We start from the raw sequence: 24359 nt of genomic DNA on the forward strand, positions 1-24359 counted from the left end.
ACCAAGGACAATCTGGGTTTCTATATTATAGGGAAAGCACTAACAGAACCAAACTCATCTCTATCTTTCTCACTCTTTCCCTTTCTATGTCTTTCTTATAAACATGCAAAAACACACAGACTTCTCTGTCCCTCAGCATGCCCTGTCCCCTTTGTGGGTGACCTCAGCATCGTGTCCTGGAGTTACAGTAGGGAAAAGTGCTGCTGTATGCAGGAGTATCAGCTCAGCGTGTCCAATATTGTCCTATCATATTCATCCTATCCCCCACGCACTGAGAACATGAGCGTGCACACACACACACACACACACACACACACACACACACACACACACACACACACACACACACACTATAAAATCTGTCTTTCTCACACACATGTATACATAAGGCATATACAACACACAGACACACACCCACACAAATACACACACACACACACACACACACACATATATATATATATATATATATATATATATATATATATATATATATATGAAAAACTCCAAATAAATATCTCCAAAATGGTAACTTTACGGGAAAAGGAAAAAACCTACTTTACTTTTAATGCATCAGACATTTTCCAAGTCATTTCAGGCCATTTCTTTTCTTTAATTCTTAATGTACAGAACAAAAGGTCATTTGAATTTATGTTTCAACTGAAAAATGACAAAAACTGAGACAACATATATATCTATATATCTATATTTCTATCTCTCTATATATAAACTGCATCTGGATTTTCAAAAGTGATAGGTGAAAGTGAAAAGAAAATTACATTTCTGCTAGGCTAACCAAGCAATGCTTCTAATTAAGTCCTTTAAAATACAAATGCACCCACGTTCTCATAACTGCAATACTTATAGATTACTAAATAATTTATATTAGTTAGTGCATAATTAACCATAACTAATGAATAACAATGAATAACTTTTTTCTAAATAATGCACATCCTGCTCATTCTGCTCCCTCATTCTGGACAAATTTTATGCAAAAGAACAGAGCAGCAACTAATCAGATTGCTGATGTGCAGCGTGGTATCGGATTGTGTCAGTGCGTTCAGTCCTCAAACATACGCCCAATGTGAGATGTAATGGGTGTAAACAAAACTAATGTGGGTCATGATTATATTCATTGCTGTTATTACTGACTTTGAAGTTTAGAGCATATATAGGGCTTATGTAGCCTGAAGCACCACACACACATTGGGCATCTAAACATGCTTGTGTTTAAGCAACACAGACCTAAAGCACCCAACAGGTGGCTAGGGAAGAAATTTGACTTGCTGTAATGTGAATGCAGCATTAACTAAAAGAGTTCATTGCAACTGCAGATTGCATATAAAATATATAAGTATAACATAAATATTAAATATATAAATATAACATAAAATAAAAATACAAACTGCACTCCAAAACTAGCGCACATACATCTCAATAAAGAGTACGCTCAATCTAAAATCTGGCAATACTGCAGCCCTCTCATCCCTGATAACAAGTATGCAGGATAAAGAGTTAAGCAACTCTTTATTTCTGAGCATAGCATCTTTTGCCTTGAGTAAGTACAAAGTACCCAAAAGGCCCAAAATGTAGCAAAGTTAGTTTAGTGCGAAGTTTTTTTGTTGTTGTTGTTTTTTTGCTGCAGCATTTTAAAGTGATTATACAACCATTCTTGTGCGATTCAACAGACTGGACACTGAATACTAAATCTTCAGAATAACAAGTGAATAATAACAAGCTTACAGTAAAGGGTTAGCTGTTACACACATACAAACTCACTTATACATTCACACACTGATACCCTGCATTGACCACACAGCCTTTAAATAAAGCCAGGTCTTCGATCCTGAGAGCGAACAGAAGGTCAGTATGTGTTTCAGTTTCTCAGAGTGTTAGAGCCCACAGTACTGCAGCATTTCACTCATCCACAACCCAGCCTGTACTGTTCTTACACCTCTCTCAACACCATTAGGAGAAACCAGAAAACTGGCCCCAGGTCTCATGCACTGACCACCTCCTCCAAATGCCAGCCACCTACCAATGGTCACATCAGGAGTTTGTGTCTATAAAAACCAGAAGTGCAAGTCATAAGTTCCTGTTTCAGTTTAGGTCAACGGCGTGGCACTGAGCTGCAGTCACAGCGACAGAGATACTAATGAAGAGAAACACTCCAAACATGATGCAAGAGCTCAAACATCGCCTGCCAAAGTGTACTGTTCACACTAGACTTAAGTAAACCAAATGAATAAACTGAACAAACTGAGCCATACAAATTTGCTGGTGTAGAAATAGTTTGCTCCTGATGTCACTGAATGATCAGACACATCTAAAGTCAGCAGTGAAATCACATGTTTCACATTAATTTGGTAGCTGATGTCTTATTTAAAGAAAATTATTTATTTAACAAAAACATTATTTGTGGGAGAGTGCTTCATAGTGTACTTATTTAAGGTCTACTCCTTCACAGACATTTATTAATCACAGAAATATTTTATAATAAAAATGTTATGAATTCAGATTCCAGAAGAAAATTAGCTGAAAATTAGCTAAAATGAAAATGAGTAGTTACTAATAAAAGTGAAATGACCTGACAGATCATAATAATATTTGTACAATTTCAGACAACCCTCTGAGTTTGAAATACAAAGAAATGATATACTGGAGAAATGTTTTGCTCATACCTCAGACTGCAGGGGGGAGAGCAGGAGTACACATCATATCACAGGTGCAGAAATTTTCTCGAAGACCTGCCACAGTAAAAAAGAGAGAGTAAAGCATGAATAAAGATACAAAACTAGTTGCAGGTCATAAATAGCTGAAGGTAACATTAAACTATGTGTGCAAATACAGATTGTAGTACCTTTCGTGATTTCATGTCTCTGTTAAATTTTATAATCTTTATTTAGAAATCATTTTTGAAGTATCCATCCTGCACACACACACACACACACACTCACACACACACACACTCACACACGAGCACACACACGCACACACACACACACACACACACACACACACACGCACGCACGCGCACACACACACACACACACACACAACCACACACACACACACACACACACACACACAACCACACACACACGCACAATTAGAAACGCAAACATTTAAACTTTAATTTTTTCAAGCACAGCAACAACAAACCATATATAACAAAACCAAATATATAACAATAATAATTCTAATAACACTAATTAATAGTATTACTATTGCTACTACAACAACTGCTACTACTACTACTACTTATAATAATAATAATGTATTAAACCATCCTAAAGTTTAATCCTAAAGTATAATAAACCAATTACATATAGGAAACCATTGCATATAGGAACAGGACAATCATGGGGCAGCTCTAAGCTAAAAGTTAAAACAAACAACCAAAAAAAAAAACACTGCCTTTTAATACAGTAGTTCTTGCCAAGTAAAACAGAACAATAAAAAGTACAAAAATAAAACAATAAAACAGCTGATTCAATGCAATGTCAACATTTAAAAGACAAAATGTCTTCTGTAAAAATGTAACCATATCTATTTAGACTTACAGAGGCTCCTACTGAGCAGCAAGAAAGAAAAGAACGATCCAAAGACAGCACACTATATTACTAGCCAAGCGTTAGTAACCTCTGACCTGTTAGTATTGAAAGTGCTTACAACCTGACCTAAACCTGACGCCAGTTTTCTAGATTCTAACTAAATCCAGTGTATGTGTTGGAAAAGTAAGTTGTGATGAGCTGCTGGCCACCAACTTAAACATAAAACGGAACAAAAGAGCTATTAAGCCCTGGGCGCACTAAGCTGATTTGCTCTGGCAAGATGTTTTGGCATTGTTTTGATTCAGCAAGCAATCTCACTGGTCAAAGACACAGGCTCAGGTTGAATGACTTGTTAGCTGCTTGCATTTCATTATCCAGTGAAACAGCTCAACAGAGGAATATTTCTGTTCCTGCTTCTGTCTGAGAAACACGCAGAGCTATTGTGACAGTAAACAAGGCCACAGGGGGAAATTTAGATCAGAATGGCACAAATTACTGCTGGTTGGCTCTGCAGTGTGCTGTGATTGTCGCATTGAACTGACTGCAGTCGCCAACATTTTTTTGAGTCCTATGGATTGAACTATTATGTCTGCTTAGTGTGTCCAGGCCTTAATAATATCCTGAATCATGCACTGAAAAACAAGTACAGTGCACAAAAACAGGTACATATTGTTGCTGTCATATGAAAACCTTGTTACCTTATTTTTCCAATTTTCATTTTTTCAAAGTGTTCGAAAATACCAGCTGTTCTTTACATTGTGTGAATGTTCCACAATGAATGAACCAACAGTAATAGTCCAACATTACCTAGGACAAAAAGGTGTTACAATAACATATTAAAATTAAGATAGTTTTTTTACTTCTCTTATAAAGTGTTTCAGAGAAACAGAGACTGACTGTAAGAAAGAGGCTCCGAGATGTCTCAGGTTTACTCATTCCCCTCACTCCTCTGCTCTGGGCCACGGGCCACAGGACGTGACATCACTTGCACAGGTCAAGCTCCCAGAGAGAAGAAAGAAAGGAGAGGAAGAGAGGAGGAGAGAAGAAAAGGAAGACTCTGGAAGTGTTGTACTGTGGGGTCACCTTGCTTGGCTGAGAGATCAATGTCTCTTTGACTGGCTGGCTAAGGAGAAGACGGGCCAAGAGAGAGAGAGAATAGAAAGAGAGAGAGAGAGAGAGAGAGAGTGAGAGAGAGAGAGAGAGAGAGAGAGATAGAGATAGAGAGAGAGAGAGAGAGAGAGAGAGAGAGAGAGAGAGAGAGAGAGACTATGACTGCAGCTAAGACACCTTGCCAGTAAATCACCTTGCCGGCTTCATTGAGATGCAGGTATAACACACATTGGGCATGAGGCCAGCTTTTACACTACAAATGTCACATATGCACAAACACACACACAGATGCATGCACCAAAACACATGCACACAAAAGCTATTGTCCACCAATATTCCTCAATTACATACAGCTGTCATATGTGATCTCATGGTGCACATTTAGCTCCGTTTATCATTTTCCACCTCATTCCTCTAATCAAATACTAAAGGACTTTATGTGAAACACAGCACAGCTTTGTGTCTATGAAAGCAATTTTTATCAATAATGAAATTATCTAATTTGTTGATAGTTCAACTGATTCAGAGCACACCAACATCCCACACCACAGTCTCACATGTAGCCCACACTGGCATTCAGAATAAACACACCCAAACTCGCTCTTGTACTAGATACATAGACAACACACAGGAGTTTTTCTTGCACCCCCCCAACCCCCCAGCAGTCCCTCGAGCAATCACAGCCCTGGCTGAAACACACATCTTCAGGATATAAACACGACATCTTTAGAAATACTGCAGCAAGCCCCATGCTGGGGGAGAAAAAGTTAAATTATTAGCTTTTCAAATAAATGCCCTATAACTCAGCTTTGCGGAGCGCGAGCTGGGTCGGGGGGAGCAGCAGGCATGTCGGCGGATGATGGACACACCGCGGCGGGGACATAAACTCTCCCCAGTTAAATCACTTTAAATGGAAATGTTTAGTGGCAGAGATGCAGATGAGCCTGGACTGCATGCTGCAGAGATTGTTTTTCGGTTTCACAGTCATCTGAATGGAAGTGCTCTCTCTAATGTCCTCCTGACTGGCCAAGCCACGATGTGTAATCCTATACTGTGAACATGGGCCAGAACAGTCATGGGCACCCAGGAATGAAATCCTTTATGTTTAATTGTATAAGGGAAAATGTGAGAAAATAAACACAACATTTAGGGATGTACAATGAATCAGAATCATATCAGTATTGGCACATTTTTCCTTATATATATATATATATATATATATATATATAAGAACATTTTTGTAAAAATAATAAGTTTTCATATTTCAAGCATGCACACATACAGACAAACACACACAAAGCATGTTGCAAATTACATACAATGATACAGTACAGTTTATATATATATATATATATATATATATATATGTGTGTGTGTGTGTGTGTGTGTGTTATATGCATATATGCATATAAAAGTAATATTATACTCAATAAATAAAATTATACTCATTGTACTCTACAAAAATACACGTTTTATTTCTCTATCATATATAGGTAAACATAGTCCCAATTTCTACTTTTTATTAATGTTTACGTAGCAGCATCGGCAGAGACATACAAGAAAAATATCAGATATTGGCATTGACCCAGAATTCCCGTATCAGTGTATCCCTAAAAGGCATTCTGATCAAGCTCATTATAATCCACATCTAAGTGTGCCTGTGGGACCAATACATTCTACATCACAAATCTTCCCATACATATCTAACTCACAGTCTCAACATCTCCTTTCTTGAGAGAAAAAAAATCTTCCAAGCATTGATTCCAACAGAGGCCCTCACTGATATGATTACAGATAATATTGTTTAACTTAATGCATGTAGATGATTCAAATGCCAATATGCATGAGGGGAACTGTGATTTCTCATTGTTGCCCTTTGATGCATAAGACCGATATAGTGACAGAAGACAACTATATTATCAGTATTAACCTAATCATAGCTGCCCCACAGCCAATGATCAGGGCACATTTGGTGTCAATATTTCACTTCTGATTGAATTAAGCAGAATACAATCCAGAGAGTACGCAATTTGCAACAAGCTTTGTGTGTATGTGTGTAAGTGTGAATATGTTTGTCTGTGTGTGCAAAAGCTTGAAATACAAACACTCATTATTTTTACACCACTGCTTACAGAGCCGAGAAAAATAATTACAGTTACAGATAAATGCATTTTAATGCATATAAAATGTTAAATAATGTATTTTATTTCAATGTTCTGTTTAACATTTCAGTGCTCAATGACTACGGCAGGCCATGGCTGCTTTAAATCTGCTGTTCAGTTTGCAAAGAAAATATCTTCAGATTTACATAAAGAAGCAGTGCATGTTTGAATAAATATGTTAAAATGATTGGAGTGTTTGTTGAGTAATACAGTGTAGTGTGCACTCAAACATCAGCCTATTGGTTAAAGATATTACATTATTCTTATAACACAGGCTCAACTGCAGCACAGCAAAGGTGCCAAAAGTGTACTATAACCTGTGAGAGCATCAGTAAAAAAAAAACCTGCAAGCTATGAAATCACACCTCAGCAAAGATGTTACTACTCACTGCATTTTAATCCCTATAATTAAACAGTGAGTAAATTATGTCATCAGACGTGAAAATTACAATATCACACACAAGTGCAGTGTAGAAAATTGCACTGGTGCACTATTGTGCCCGACACAAAGGCGCTGCTCGAGACTCCTGCGGCCTTGGCCCAGCAGGAAGATGTGCATGCTACACTTCTACAATCCAACACTCCTGTAATTAAACAGCACTGCATATTGACCTCATCAGGTAGAAAAGCCATAAATTACAGCATACAAGCCCCACTCAAAGGCAGTCTATGCCCAGCTGTGGAGGATGGCCAATAATTCATCATTTTAAAGCAGCAAAAACAAGGTCTTTTCTCTGCTATTAATCACACAGGAAATCATTGCATTTTCCACTGGGTAGAGACTACTGCGCCCCAACACAAACAGAGCTGAACCCCTCAGCACACAGAGAGGGAGAGAGAGAGAGAGAGAGAGAGAGAGAGAGAGAGAGAGAGAGAGAGAGAGAGAGAGAGAGAGAGAGAGAGAGCTCTCAGAGATCAGCCCAACACTCACATCTACTCTCACTATTTACTGCAAGCTCTCTGTACACACCCCATCAAAGAAATGGAGAGAGAGAGAGACATAGAGACAGATAGTGGTTGTTTGTGCTGTAAATCCCTTTAGCCAGTCGACGAAGGATGCTTTTAAATCTCTGTTACATTTCATCTCGATCAATCCAGCAACAGTTAAAAACAAAAGTTAGTCTGAAAATTCATCTGAAGATTTTTATTCAAAGCGAATTATCCTGTGAAACCCTGAGCGGCGACACAAGCCTAAATGCAGCACAGAAAGTGTAGAAATTCTCTGCACAAACAGAAAAAATGTGCATGGATTAAATGTAAATTATTGATTAAATGGTTGTATTGATTCAATGGACTGAGAGGCAAAAAATCGAAGTTCCAGGAGCCACAATTCATTTCAGACTCCTAATATTACGAGCCTGTTTCTTCCATTTCGTGGCGAGTATTGTGGCTAATAGAAACTCCCGATGAAGCACGATAATTATACCTAATTTAGTTCTATTACAAGTATTTATTACTGTTTAAAAAGTTAAGTCTTAAATCGAATAAGTTGCTTTCTGTGTGTTTTAATTCAGAACATCTCTCTCAGCTCGACTGACTCATTTAGAGACACATCGCGAAAACATTACGAGGTTGTTCGTTTTTACTTTTCGTGCTCAGATTAACGGGGTTTGATTCAGAATAAAGACCCTGAGTGTTTGTTCTGAACAAACTGCGATGTTCAACAAGTCTGAGAGGCTCGGAGCAGCTCTTTCTGGTGAATTATTAACCGCGGAGAGCGAAGGGCAAAAATACATCCTCACCAGCTCTGGCTATTCAGACCGCTCAATAGATTAGACTATTGTTTTAAGATCAAATCAGCGAGATTTCGTCCAGAAGATCAGCCCGATATGTACAAGACAGCCGTTTAAAGAGTTCACGCGCGCAGCAGCGCGCCCACAGACTCGCAGCGTTCATTTAAAAACGACCAAAATGAACCATTACAGTGGCTAATATACTCAACTGTGAGAAACACCGGCGATATCTGACTCCCAGTAAATTCACAGCTCAGAAACGTTTCAGGCTGAGGGCCAGAACCGAGAAGCGCCTCTAACCCTGAACTCAGTCTCGCTCATTAGCACAATAACGTTAGCCTGTAAACTAACGTTTCACACACAACTCGTCTCTGAACCTGCCGGGCTGCAACAAGTGAGTCTCTCCCTCAGCCTCAGAGACTGAATTCAAAATCGAGAAGGACAGAAAAATGTCATTTTATTCTCAAATTCTGTCAGTTCTTATTAGTTTCTGAAGCCTCTTCTCCTAAATTATGTCGAAAATTAGCTACTTTTTGGCGAAATAACAGTGCTAATAAGACTGTGTAAAATAAAATAGAGAGAAATAAATAGAGAAAAAATAAGAGACCAGAAGAGCCGTTTTCAGAATTGCAAATTTATTGATGAACTCTATGGCGAGGTTGGGCTTTAAGGGCTCCAGTCAGTCAGTCAGTAGCTGCCATAAGAATCAACACCTAACACACACACACACACACACACGGGGCTAGGAAGAGGCTCCTGCCGAGCCGTGAGTTATGAGCTGTTATCATTAGATATCCTCTCTCTGTTAACAGTGTTCATCTGTCCACACCTGTGACCTGCTGAGAGTTCAACTTCAGCCCGGAGTATTTCAGCCGTGTATGAGCTCGGAGTGACACATACAGTACGCAGAAAACTCTGCGAGACTTTTTAAAAGCGCTAGACAGCTTACATGCCAGACTGACCTTCTTTTTAGGACTAATAGCTCTGCTTAACGATATAAATGATCTGAACGGCTGCTTGACGCTCTGAACGGGCTGGGATTTACATTGAGGTGAGCCGTGGCAAGTTAGCATGTTGCAGCGCAAACCTGTAGCATGAGCATTTTAACAGACTGAGTAAAACGCGGAGCAAAGCCCGGCCTGTCAGAGCCGAGCTCGGCTGAGTGTTTCCTCTCCACACAAACACAGTCTTTTTGAATCGTTTAAACAAAAAACAACAAGAAATCCAGTCTGGCAACTTTCACAAGGTCAGGTACATCAATGAAGACAAGCATGGAGACAGAGTGGAGCTTCACTTTTTTGTTCAAAGTCCCAAAAAAGTGGACAGACACGGCATGAAGAATGAATGTAAAGGCGAAGCAATCCATAAAAGTTCATTCAAATTAGAAAAAAACCCGTCGACCAGCACGACCAGCGCGTGGGAGCGGTTACACGGGCTCTGTCGTCTCTTTACAGCGGAGCACTTTAACAATCTACACCATTCACAACACAGGTGAACAGGACGTACAGGATGGAGGAGAGGGTGGAAAAAGAAAGAAAGAACGACAGATGATGATGTCTCCCTGGCTAAACAAGCAGAAGTAAAGCCGTTCGGTTGTTTTGTTAGCATGTACAACTCTCCAAAACCGAGTAAAATAAGAATGTGGATGTGTAGGGAAAGTTTCGGGCGCGCATGCGCAGAGTGGTCCATGTGGCCAGCACGTCTCTCTCTGTCAACCTGGGGCTCATAAAACCCCAAACACCGAAAACATCGCGTTAACGGGTGGCTGAATATAAAAACACGAGTGGGTCGTTGGTCAAAACTTAGTAAAAGTCTTAAATTGTATTCCTGAAATAAATTATTCTTAAACTCTTCTCCGGATCTCGAGAAGAACAACAAAAATAATTATAAAACAAAATAAAGTCTCTTTGTCAAGTGTGACTATGACTCGTATCAGAAAAATAAAAGCTCATACATGGCGTGAGAAACTTCTGATGAACTCGTTTCTCTCTAATCAAGTGCTTTCAAAAACAAAAACACATACAAAAAAACTCACATGAAAAACTCCGGAGAGGAAGGGTTGTTGTCGCTGCTCGAGCCGTTTTCTCGGAAGCCGTTCCCGACGAGCTTCTCGTACTTCTCCTTGTAGGCGTCCCTCTCCCGGACCAGCCTGGAGATCTCCTGCTTGAGGTGCTCCACCTGCTGCAGCAGCTGCGTCTTCTCGCCCTCCAGCACGTGCCGCTGCTGCACGCGCTTGAATCGGCACGACTGCGCGTAGCCGCGGTTCTTCAGCGTCCTGCGCTTCTGCTTCAGCCGGATCACCTCCTCCTTGCTGACGCCGCGCAGCTGCCGGTTCAGCTCGCGTACTGACATGGTCACGAGCTGCTCGTCGGAGAAGCGGTCGTCCAGGCGCGCGTGCTGGTGGCTCCCCGTCGAGCCCCCGCCGCCGACCCCTCCGCCGCCGCTGGGCACGCCGGGCGCCGTGGCGCCGTTGTGATGGTGGTGATGGTGGTGGTGGCCCGTCGCGTGGTGGTGGTGGTGATGGTGATGGTGGTGGGGCGCGCCGTTCTGCGCCGCCGCAGCCGCGATCACGGCGGAAACGACCGCGGCCGCCGAGCCCATCTCCTCGCCGGCCACGGCACCTCCAGGTCCCGCCGCGCCGCCGAACTGCTGCCCGCGGGCATAGCCATCGAAGGTCTGCAGCTGGTGGCTGCTGCTGATCAGCGCCTCTACGGCGTCCTCGGGGCTGAAGCCCAGCGCCTCCGGGTTGAGCTGCTGCTGGTAGCCCGTCATCCAGTAGAAGTCCTCCAGGTGCGCCTTCTGCTCGCTCCCGGAGCCCGGGCTGGGCGCCGAGAAGCTGGGGGAAGGGGGAACCGAGCTGCAGGGCGTGCTCATCGGCGTGGAAGACACGGATCCCCCGGCGACTGGGCGGCTGCACTGGCTGATGCTGCGATCGGGCTCCACCGGCTCCTTTTTCACTTCAAACTTCATCAGATCGAAGTCATTAACATATTCCATGGCCAGGGGACTGGTGGGCAGGTCGGAGTTGCTCATTGCCAGTTCTGATGCCATCCTTTTGCTGTTGACAGTCCTCCAAAGGGGGTGAAGAGCAGCTGTCAGACTGGTCGGGTTCGAGACAGTGTGAGCCAGCTTGATTTCTTTATTTAATTCTTCAAAACCGAGAGAGGAAGAGGTAAAAAAAGAGAAGAAGACTGCGGATTTGTGTTATAAATGAACAGCCTTCTAGGGGTGTTTTGTCGTCTCTCCCGTCTCTCCTCTCTCAGCACGCGGATCTCGGCGCGTCTGAATGTGAAACATTTAACACTTCATGGCTTCGCTTTTTTTCTTTCTCTTTCTTTCTTTTTTTTCTACAACAATTGCGTAAAGCTGAGGAGGTTAACGTGCATGTGACTAGCAAATTGTTGCTTTTGCTGGAAAAAAGAGCACTCCGGGCGCGTGGTAGAGTTTTAAAGGATCGCCCAGCAGACGAGTATAAAAGCAATGCTGAGTTTTATAGCCGCCCTGACGTCACGTTTGAAATAGGAATTGGACTCGGACTCGCAGCCAATGGGAGCGCTCCATCTGACAGCTCATTTGCATATTAGAGAAGAAACAAAAGTTTTTTTCTGAACTGTTCGTGCGGACTCGGATACCTCGAGCGCGCGCTCTTCACTCTTTATCGCCAAATGAACGACGCATTATACACCTCGTTTAAGGATTACTTTACACATTTTGATGCAGCGTTATTTTGTGATGGTCAGTTTTATCATGTGATATAAAGTAAGCCATAAAATAGCCTAAATATGGTGAGGAATCAGGTTAATATAGTTTGTTGAGACTCAAACACCACGTTAGAGTCATATGTCCAAATAAATCAACTACGTGTCCCTTTCTTGTGAGTTTTGGACAAAAAATGCTTTCTCCCGTGTAAGCCATCCATGCAAGCTTCTACAAAGTGTTTGTGTGTTTTAGTGATTCATCTGAGAGAAGATGCAAATATAGGCTCGTTCTGAATGGTTTATGGCATCACCAGAGACACAATGAAACACTTTGCCTTCCAAAGGAATAGGTAAGCTTAGAAAATGTTTAAAACAAAGTATTTTGGTCAGACTGTGAGGTACAGTGTCATTTATGTCGAACAAATCGTACTCTGAGCTCCAGCCTGTCAGTCCTGCTCCGGTGTGAAAACACAACAGTGCCACCTTTCGGAACAAACCGAACCCACCGCTGGAAAAATGGCCCAGAGACTGGCTTAGTGTGGCAGTTCAGCCTACTAGACTTCAGTTAAACCAATTCATGGTTGCCATTTTGGGACAACAGTTTCATTTTATGTCAGTAAGTAGACAGACACAGGTTCAAACGGGCTGCTAACCTCCTCACTTCCGCAGCAGACCGCCGTCTTCACAGATGCTAGGCTACCTCTCGCCTGAAGTGCAGGCAGGACCCGCTTCAGCACGTGCTGAACGGCGTGTTTATTCCTCTGTCCACCGTACAGACTTCACTGAACCCAGACACTGTTTTATATTCCCAAAGTAATCACAGCAGGGTTTCACCTTCTTTATCATGGAAGAGCTCTTTTACTCAGGAAATGAACGTGGCGGCTCGTGAGTAAGTGTACACAAAGCCACTTTTTTACACGAGCGCTATGTAACGCGTTTCCAGTGGGGCTGTGTGTGAACAGAGGCAGCACAGAGTATTCTCACAGGACTCACTCCACTCCACTGTGGAAATGCCACCCAAACTACAAAGCCGCCAGCCTCAGAATAAAAACAACTGCACTCCCACAGCACCAAGTGGAAATAAATATTCTCCTGGTCTCCGTGACTGTTCTTGAGGACCTAAAGTGGGAGAGAATAAACATATTACTTCATTAATTAGATCACCAAACAAAAGCCTTTAGAGGCCTTTCAAGAGCTCTGAATAAATATTGAATTTATGTCCCATCTGACTGCATAGCAGCTCAAGCGTCAAGAGGACTAAGGAGAGGCAGAAGAGAATGAATATATATAGAAAACCTTTTGGCAGCAGAAGTGAGTGTCTGTACCTTTTTATACCAAGAACAAGCAATTTTCACAATACATTGTACCCGTTTTCCTCTCTCAAAAATGCTGTTTTATATTAATGTCAGTGATTTCAGAGGTTCAGTACTGTCCTGTGCAATGGTACTACTGGGCTTATTCCTACATAGAGAAAGCAAGTGGAAGTTATTCTGAAGCTGTTACATGCATTGTGCTGAAGCCACCATGGCACACTGACACAAAAGTTGTTTTTTCAAGGGCTCTTTAATAAAGAAAATGGTCCGATATGAGCACTCAAAGAACCATTTGCATGGTTAAATGTTTCCTCGCGTCATGAAATGGTTATTCAAATTAATGGAGAATGCATTGTCTATAGTCCTATATAGCACCAAAACAGGTTCTTGTATCTTTACAAGCTTGACATCAAACCTTTTTGGGCGCTATATCGAAACCTTTTCAAAAAAGCAAACAAAGCATTTGGGCTGATAACAGACCTAAAGAAGTCTTATATTAGCACATCAGTCTGCTTTAAGCCTGCTTGTTTTGTGCTGCTCTGTATAATTACACTGACTCTTAATTCGGCTGTCCACAGTCGCTGTGTGAGCTCTCCTGCCGGAAGCACTTCACTGTTTACCTCCTATAAAGCTGAATTTATTAGCTTGTGCTTCTCACAGGTTAATGGTAAGAGCACTGGCATAATATATCACAAATGTAACGATGGTTAAATGGTTAATAGTCCTGTGCACAGTACATTCAGTTCCTGTTGCAGAGGTTTCATTTAGAGAAATGCTACACCAGCGACAAACAGCCTTTTCTCTCATTTGGCGTAATTTATTTAAAAGGCCAGAAATTCAGCCCAGAGACAATACTGAACTGAGATTAGGTCTTTCTGATGTTATCCTTCTAAGCTCGGGTATGCATTTGCTTTGTAATATTGCTATCGCATAAGTGTAGAATTGTATACTTCTTCCATTACAGTCTTAAAATAAAGGGTCCTAAATGCTTCTCAGCGTGGACTTTAAATCTTCAAGTTGCGTAGAACCTTGATGTGTAGGTTCTTAAACTGTTTGAAAGTTCTTCACAGATTGAAAGACAGAAATGGTTCATCAGAAACCATCCATTGAAAAGTTCTTTAGGGAGGCAAAAGTGGTTCCTGTTGCAGTTTTTTCATAAGTGTTGCTCTTATTGACATTGAATTGCAAATTGTAAAATTCTTTGCTAGATTTCACCTCGTGTGTCGCACACATGTTCATAATATGTTTACAGTGCTTTCAGAGGTCTAAAATGGGATTAAGAGTTCATCCATCTACAATACCGCAACTAAAGACTTGATCATTTAGGTACAAAGCTGAAAGAAGAGAAAATTCTTTACATGCGTACTCTATGCCTTTACTCACTTCCTATGCTCATCTGCACGCATTAGCAAAGCCTTTATTAATGTAAGATTTTATGACCTTTCTTATATCAACCCCCTGAGAATATTGATGAATATTGTGTAAAAATAACCAACCTTACAGGCCTACTTCATGATTTACAGTTAGTCCATACACGTTTAATTATTGCATCCATTACTGCATTTTCCCATTGTTATGAGCGATGGCTCTGTCGACATGCTGGGAGCCCTTTTTTCACTGATGTAGCTACCACACAGATGTCAACAGAGCTTCAAATGCAGGAAGTCTTCATAACCTTTGGTTTGAATGACATTTGCAGGCACAATAGCTTAATGAATAAACAATGTTTAATATCATATGCAGAGGACATTTGTCACTCATGGATATTTCCTTATGATTGTTTGTTTGTTGGTCTGTTTATTTACACAGGATGGCTTTGTGGTGTCACTGTCTCCATTCAGAGGAGCGCATAAAAGAAAGCAGGTGACATTCAGGTACGGAAACAGGTTTTCTATATGATTATCCAGTCTTGGAGTCCATTATCATTGATGAGCGCAGTGTAAACCTGGTCCATCGAACTTTAATAAAGCTGTTAAATGAAAAGAAATCCACTATTACTGGGATTATGAGCATAATCATTCATTATACAGTCCCAATGGGTGGCTAGCTTAATATTCATTTTGGAACCCCTATTTAATGCCGTACATTAAATCCTAAGCTTAGTCCAAATGAACAAGATGATTTCAATGCACTCATTTGAGCAACATTTAATTATCGGCTCCAGAAAATGAAATGTTTCTCCAAAGGTTTTTTAACTAAGTGTTGTATCTCTTTGTAATAGAATGAAAGGAGCATAAAAAGCTATTACAAGGTTGAACATAAAGGCAGTTTAACGGGGTTCTTTCTGTGCAATGTTTTATGAAGGGAATAAAAAAATGCATATTAAGATAATAAGCTTCCACTTCATGGAAACAAAGTGTGGTAATTGAGCGGTGGCTTCCCTCATTTCAGAGTTAATATTCTCCTTTCACCATCTGGATTTTAATGCGCTCCCATTTCATCTGCAGACGCATTTATCTTCACATATCCACCCCACTCTCTACCTCTCTCTCGCCGTCTCTGCTGCTCTTCTTTCACCTCTTCTCATCCCTCTCTCCGTGAAGAGTTTTACTACTCATCCATTTATTACACAAAGACTAGAGGAGGGCCGAGTGACTTATGGTCACACCCAGATTGTGTATGGGTGTGTGCACACGCACATGTGCGTGGGGGTGTGCACTGCTCTGTAATGCTCATTAGAAAAGGAGCTTTACTCTGCATGAGGTCCATCTCCGAGGTCTCAGATTTGTCCTTAAAGTTAGGGAATATTGAGCTATCTTCTTTTAATTACCTTTATGCAAGGGGCTAAAACGATTCTGCAATGCAGAGTACATGTCATGAATCTAAATCTAATTTCTAAAAGACTGCATAAAAGTAGCCTGGACCCAGAAGAGGTGTCAGTGGATAACGGTGATTAAAACCTCATTTCTTTCGTCATGAATAGGTTCCGCTCACAACATTTAGGTTTAAATTCAGTAAAATTTAAAAATGATTTTAACATAGCTCTTAGAAAGGTTGTTTAAGTAATTATCTGGTAAGAAACGGTTATAAAACAGTAACATTATGGGGAGAATCCTAAGGTAACAATAATATAATAATATAATGGTTATATATTAATATATAATATATTGATATATTTGCGCCTCAAAGAATCATTTAAAGGTTTGTTTGCGTAGTTAAATTGTTTTTGGTTGTGACTAATAAACTGTTGTATATAGTTAGTTAAAAAGCCTTTTTGAGTACCATTTTGCAAAGACTGATATGACAGCAAAAACTATTCTGGTATATGTGAGGTAATGTGACACACAGCCCTGTGTTAGCATGTGTAGAACCTCTCAGAGAAAGAGTTCTAATCTCCTCTCAGCTTTTGCATTTCATATTCTAATATATTTGACTGCAAGGTGATCCTAAATCAGCACTCGTGCTGTGAGAGCACTAAATGTACATGAGTGTAGCAAGTCAAATCACTCACACCATCTTCAGAATTTTGTCAGTATATTCAGTGTGCTCTTCAGTTCTGTCTTTGTAAGGAGGAAAGTCATCTGATGCCCTCCAAGCAAGTCTTAAATTTCAGTGTGGGAGCAGAATAAAGTCAGAATCAATTTCCCACACAGTACAAGTTCAAACTCATATAATCAAAAAGCCTGAGCTGTAGGAGCACACAGCCTCAGGTTATCTGGCAGGTGAGGAAAGTGCTTGCTGAGGTACAGAGCAGCACACATGTACATGTTCTCTCTCTCTCTCTCTTTCTCTCTCTCTCTCTCTTTCTCTCTCTCTCTCTCTCTCTCTCTCTCTCTCTCTCTCTCTCTCTCTCTCTCTCTCTCTCTCTCTCTCTTTCTCTCTCTCTCTCTCTGCTTTTCTTTCTTGCTCACTCCACCTTTGACAGAAGCTTTTCCATGCTAAAAGGTCTAAGAATCATGAGAATCATTAACTGTAGTTGGTTAGTATGCTAAATATGAAATTTATTTAAAAGTTACTGTTATTCTGCACTAACTCTCCTAGTTGTACTTGGTTGTCAGAGACTTCTTTTGTTTCATATGATTCTTAACGTGGCAGTAGTACAAGTTTTTTATATCAAAAAAGTTGTAGTTGTGTTGACAGTTTTATCTTTATTTTCATTCCTTCCCTTTTAACACATCATTGCTCTCTAGTAGCTCAACAGAAAGTAGCAACGTTTCATGCAACAGTGTCCCAGTTAATCTGTTATCAGATTACTACAGTACTACAGTACTGTAGTGTATGGGTGCTTTGAGTAGCTGACATCAGAAAATTTGCTTGGAATACCAGTTGAAAAAGTGATTCATAAAACAATTAAAACACAGTTTAAATGTATTAAATTAAAAAGAACACCCAATATTTTCAGATACCAAATGTTTTCAGCAGGTTTTTCACAGCAGGTTTCTCCATCTAGGTTATATTGCCCAACACCTTCTTGAAATAACTTGCACACATAATAAACATAACGCAGTTTAGTTTGTTTTACTCATGATCTTGTGATCAGCTCATGCAAACTCTGACCTCAATGACAAGGAAAGTTGGTTTTACCACGACTATAATAACCCATATTGCAGGACACAGGGGGAGCGAGAGAGTGAGAGTTGCAGAGTGCAGATGATTCATATGGCAGAGGGAGGAAGCGATGCGCCTGACTCCGTTATTTATGTGCCACATATCGCTATAGAGATGCTCATTAATAAGCGTCTCCCACCTGAGCTATTAGAAAGCAGGGGGAAGTGAGCTCCTTTGCTGTGACCCTGCCGGTTCAGCCTTGCCGTGGGAACAGGACACCTCACGCACTGCATCATCACATCCGCCCACTCTTACTAATTACTCCACACTCAGAGGGAGTGTCACCAGCTCTCAGCTGGAGATGAGGATCACAGTTAGTGCATAGTTCACATGGCTGTTGTATTACACTGATCTGAGACCAGGCACACAGATGCCATTACAGTGACTGTAATTCATACTTTTAGGCCGAAGGACATCGGACTAAACAATCACTAATAAACCCAAAACTGGGTGGGGTGCTTTACACCACTCCAGTCAACACTTGGCACAGTGTTAATGATTTTAGGCCTGTGTGATGCTTCTTGGCCAGGAATCCCATTTCATTAAGCTCTCAATGCACAGTTCTTGCACTGATCTTGGTTCCTGTTGCAGTTTAGAACTCTGTAATGAGAGATGCAACATAGAGACCAGGTGAGTTTACATGCTACAGACTTCAGTACTTGGCAGCCCAGCTCAGTCAGTTTGCATGGCATACTACTTTGTGACTGAGCTGTTGTTGTGCCGAGATGCTTTCATTGCACAATAATAGTACTTACAACTAACTGTGGCAGATCTAGCAGGACAGACATTTCATAAACTGACTTGTGGCAAAGGTGGCATCTTATGTCAGTGTCATATTTTTGGTCACTGAGCTCTTCACTATGAGCCATTCTTCCAGTGTTTGGCTATGGAAATTATATGATTATGTGCTTGATTTTATTTGTTAGCAATAGGTTTGGCCAAAACACCTGAACTCAAGAATTAGCAGGGGTGTCCACACACCTTTGGCTATATGGTGTACCAATACTTGAATATCACTGTTTGTCTGTGTTTGTTGGGTTGATGTGGTGTGGTCTGGCCTTTAGTAGTACAATTTGACTCTCAGACAGTGAAAAAGTGTTCAATCTATTGAGACTGGAATCTAACAAGAAAAACTGAATACAAATGATACAGTTGTTATGGAGTTTACATCTTTTGCTGTCAGCGGTTTGGGGATTATCCATCCATCCATCCATTTTCTAAGCCACTTCTCCGTCAGGGTCGTGGGGGGGTGCTGGAACCTATCCCAGCAGTCTTCAGGCGGAAGGCAGGATACACCCTGGACAGGTCACCAGTCCATTGCACGGCAGACAGACAGACACAGACAGTCAATCACACATTCACACCTAGGGGCAATGTAGCATGTCCAATTGGCCTGACTGCATGTCTTTGGACAGTGGGAGGAAACCGGAGAACCCGGAGGAAACCCACGCAGAACATGCACAGAACTCCACACAGAGAGGACCCTAATCACCTGGCTGGGCAATTGAACCCAGGCCCTCCTTGTTGTGAGGCAACAGCGCTACCCACCACGCCACTGTGCCGCCCCTTTTATTTACACACACGCACGCACGCACACACGCACGCACACTAGGGGGCAGGGGACACTTACCCAGGGCAGCCCTATCCACGGCACCTGGGGAGCAATTGGGGGTTTGGTGTCTTGCTCAAGGACACCTCAGTCATGTACTGTCAGCACTGGGGATTGAACCAGCAACCTTCCAGTCACATGGCCAGCTCCCTAACCTCCAGCCCACAACTGCCCCCTGGTTTGGGGGGGGCAGCTTAAAACATTGCTCTTTTTTTTTTTTTTTAATGTTAATAATCCCTGGTTTGGGGATTATTTACATTTAAAAAGAGCAATGTTTTAAACTGAAATCCTTCATATGTAACTGAAATCTTTTAGGCAGCAAGACACATTTTTACAATGGTATTGTCCAGTTTACTCCAAATTACAATGGTGTGGTACAATTAATCCAAAATTACAGGTATAATTTTTGTAAAAATAAAGGTGCCAATTTGCTACTGAATAATTTGATTCCCTAAATAAATTTTCTATGGTTATTTCTTTAATGAACCATTTTTGTAAATGAGTGTGAGGAAGACAGGAAGCTTCTATACTTATTTAAGGTTTTTTATTAGAGCATAGACTTTGGTCTTTCTTTAGTTTAGTCTAACTCTATAGAGAAACAGCACCCTACAGAGTGACTGCCACTTTACACCTTTACATCAGAGCAGCTAGGCAGGTTAATCAATGGCAGATCCCCAAGCTGATCTGGTAAAGCCTACAGTGGGGTCATGCTCAGCTCATGTGCATGACTAACAGGTCCAAACACAATGGAGTATTGTGGGATAATGCGGCCCTTTCAGCACTTGAATGAATTAGAGAGGCCTGTTGCATTCAGTCCATAAAATAGGCATCTGAGTTCCAGAGACACACCCACATATCCACACATTCACAAACACACACAGTATGCCTTTTAAATATTTTCATTACTTGATTCATTGTGTCTTATGCAGATATTTTGCATCTAACATGCTCCAGCTGACTGCAAGTAAATGCAAAAAGTTCTGTGCCGTCATGAAATCATTAGCAGAGAATGTTTGCAATAGATCAAATCATAGTTTTTTACAGAAATCATACAGTCCATTGATTTTATCATTTTAACTGTCAGATTCCTTTTATTTAGTGAAGAGAACAGTAAGCATTTAGTCAGGCACAGAGGAGAAAATATTTAAATATGAAGAACAGAGCAGTTATTAAATAATCTCAATCAGTTGTCCCTGTCACATTGTGAGGATTTTGGATTTTTGCATTTTAATGCAACTTAATGCAAAGTGTTTTTTTTTTCTTTGTGATTTTGGCACATTACTATTGGTCCATTCATCATGAAATTTTCATACATTGTAAAGGGCAGCTGCTGTGTTCTAATGATGTAGAAAGAGAAAAATTGACATATTTATTCCGAGGACTCCAATTGTCACTATTAGAAATAGAGATACTACATTAGAAAAATATCAATGAAAATGATGTGTAATTTTTAATTTGGTGAAAAACCCTTTAAGAATTGCTTTAGAGGGTTGTGAGGGAAATGAATGCTCATGCCACACGGCTCAACTAACACTTCACTGCAGTGAGCCTAACGCTAATGCTTCTGAAAAGTTGAGTGATTTTTCAGTCAGGGAATGGATTGGCCGTAAGAGACTGAGCTTGGATAGCAGCCAGCTGGGGAATTTTAAAATGAGACTCGATCTGCAGGGAGAGGGCTGCCCAGCTATGAAGGGAAAGAGTGTGTGCCTACCTGTGTGTGTTTAGAAAAATCATACGGTAAGTAGAGAAATGCATGAAGATAAACAAAATTAGATTACTATAAGGATACTATTATGTAAGTAACATCACAAGTGCAATATTACTTGTAATAGTGTAATGCAGAATAAGAATTAGAGAATGCCATCTTTCTGCTCATGGTAAAGTTTTTCTATTGAGAAAAGCAGAAAAGGCCATTGACTCTCCGGGAAAATTGCAGGGAAGGTCACCAAAAGCCATACACCACACACAAATGGTGAGCATTCAACTCAAGCATTAATCAACTACACTAATTAACTCACAACAGAACACAATAAAACACAGCCAACATATAAACACATTTTAATTTTACTAAACAACAACAAAAACTACAACAAATGTCCTTTTCACAGGAGGGGGTGGTGCATGCAAGTGTTACTTTGCATGTCGCTCTCCCTGGACCACAAATCCTGTGATGGATTTTGCACAACTAGAGTCCTAGCATGTCCACTGTCCTGGCCATAACAAGTACCACAAGATGCCTGCAGTGGCACCTCCTGGCTCTCATTACATGGGGCAAGTACAGGGCAAGCTGGTTCCTATAAACCACAAAAGTCCATCACCCCGTTCGGGCCTGGTACACTACCTCACCTTCTTGCTCCTTCTTCTTGCAGGGGCCCTCCCACTGTGACTGTAGCTTGAGGCAGCATCCTTTTCTTGCAGTGTGGCTGTTGGATGCCCATTTTTGACAAGTTCTGGCATCACCCTGGTGGTTCCTAGCAAGCTGGTGTACGGCATGAGTCCTGCTCCCCCACAATGGGGGAGTAGCTCTCTCCTACTGGTGGAGCTCTCTCTCCACCAGTAGCTCTCTCCTAATACATAGTAGTTGCATTCTGACTTGCTCAGGCACCAGTCTCCTCCTGTTTTGTCTTGTAAAAAGACAACTCTGATGCCTTTATAGCTGGTGTCTGTGTCCACGATGAACTCACCACCTGCCCTGGGAAATACCAGCACTGGTACCTCACACCATGAGGTGCCAAACATGGAGGAAACACACACTCCTCCTTGTCCCATTGGAATGCACTTATGGAAATGGTCCAAAAGTACAAATCTGGCATCTAAATTATAACAAGAGATAAAAAGAAGCCAATAACGCAAATAACACAAGCAATTATATTTTTTTCACTTTTTTATTAAACAAAATGATGCAACATAAATACAGCATATTATTGTTAGCAAAAACCTCTGCTGTCTGAGGTGGTGTGGTGTTTGTGAGCCCCTTGAGGAGCAACGACTCATTGTGGTCTAATTGCAACAAAACAGCCCTAAACCACGACACTGTCAACACTGTTTCACAGCTGGGGTGAGGCTGTTATGCTGGAATACAGTTCAATATTTGACGAACATAATATTTCTCTCTTAAGTCATAAAGTTCTGTTTTTGTCTAATCAGTCCACGTAGCATTATTTTAGTCATCTTCTGATTCATCCAGGTGGTCTTAAGGAAACTTAACAAATAGGATGCAGTGTTTATCCTGGAGAGTAGTGGTTTCCTCCCTGCTATCATTCCATGCACACTATACTTGTTCAGTGTTTGCCTGATTTTTGAGTAATACACATTAACATTAGCCAGTGAAAGAGAGGCCTGGAGATCCTTAGATGTTACCCTGGGGGTCTTTGTGATCTCCCAGAACATTATGTGATTTTTGTTGGTTGACCATTACTGGGGAGGGTAACAATGGTGTTACATTTTCTCTATTTATACAATATGTGTCTGATAGTGGATTGATGAAGTTTTGTAGCCTTTTCTAGCCATGAACAACAAGATCTATTTTATACAACACATGTCTTGCTAAATAAAATATACATTTAAGAAATTATAAATCTGTAGAAAACTACATAATTGTTTGTTTTGTTGGATTCTCTTGGTTTATTGCTATTACTTTAAGATTACATTTAGGTCAAAGTTATGTAGAAATTCTGAAAATTCTGAAGCGTTCACACACTTTCTAGCACCCCCATACATTAGCATTAAGATTTTATTTTTTCTCCTCTTATAAAGTTTAGTTTTAGAGATAAGAGATTTTGCAAGGGCAAAAAGTAGCACATGCTGAAAGACAAAGAGATAGCAAATGCAGATCTTCCGTTTATGTTTGAATGTGATTGACTGAAGTTTGGATCGTGTCCAAGTCCTGTGTGTGCCTGTGTGTGTGTGTGTGTGTGTGTGTGTGTGTGAACCACAGATCCCTGAAGGCAAAGCCCTTGGAGCTCTTGGATTACCCTGTTCATCTCCTTCTGCATCTTCTCTCTGGATCCTCTGTCCCTTTTTTTTTCAGTGGGAATTTATTTGTTGTGGCAGCCACTTACGGTCTTTAGCTCCTCTTACACCTCTCCCAACTGGCCCGAGGAGTCTGGCCTCTCTCCAGATCAGATATAGAGATATGAGCAGACACTCAGAGATGGCAACCATCCCAAAAGCCGTCTGAGAATGAGAGAGAGGGGCAGAGGGGGTGGGGGTGTCTCCAAACTGCAGGGTTGGACTAAGGAATATTCTATATGCCATAAAAATCATGCACTTTGACATTTGACATGATAAGCTACTGCACAGATTTAAATAATTATTCAAAGCTCTGGAAGTGTATTATCCACATCTTGAGCCCATCCAAGAGGAGATGCTCTTGCCTTACATAAACAACTGCGACAGGATCTCCCTGCACTAGTTTATTAGACACACAGCCAACAACAGTGTGTGAGGCCAAGCGCCGGCTATCCATCACCTGCGAACAGTGCACAGCGCATGAGAGATTGTAACGGGGCCACATGAACAGGGGAGATATACAATCCACAAATACATTTGTGCCAGGCCTTAAATGCTCCCATATCGCCCATCAGTGCAGTCATTTAAAGTGTGTCTGGGAGTGTACACAACAGTAGCTAC

General features: G+C 41.1%; 1 protein-coding gene across 1 annotated transcript in view; it reads right to left on the bottom strand.

The window, feature by feature from the left end:
• Positions 1-12149, bottom strand: part of mafb (v-maf avian musculoaponeurotic fibrosarcoma oncogene homolog b (paralog b)) — a 75830-nt gene extending 63681 nt beyond the window's left edge. Inside the window, exons 1-2 of the mRNA XM_017699438.2 lie at positions 10595-12149; positions 2682-2747 (exon numbers count right to left, since the gene is read on the bottom strand). Of these exons, the coding sequence (XP_017554927.1) occupies positions 2720-2747; positions 10595-11610 (1044 nt within the window). The 5' untranslated portion in view covers positions 11611-12149 and the 3' untranslated portion in view covers positions 2682-2719. The remainder of the gene's footprint in view (positions 1-2681; positions 2748-10594) is intronic.
• Between the last annotated feature and the right edge of the window lie 12210 nt (positions 12150-24359).

This window comes from Pygocentrus nattereri, chromosome 11, assembly GCF_015220715.1.
Source record: "Pygocentrus nattereri isolate fPygNat1 chromosome 11, fPygNat1.pri, whole genome shotgun sequence".
In the NCBI taxonomy this organism is placed as follows: Eukaryota; Metazoa; Chordata; class Actinopteri; order Characiformes; family Serrasalmidae; genus Pygocentrus; species Pygocentrus nattereri.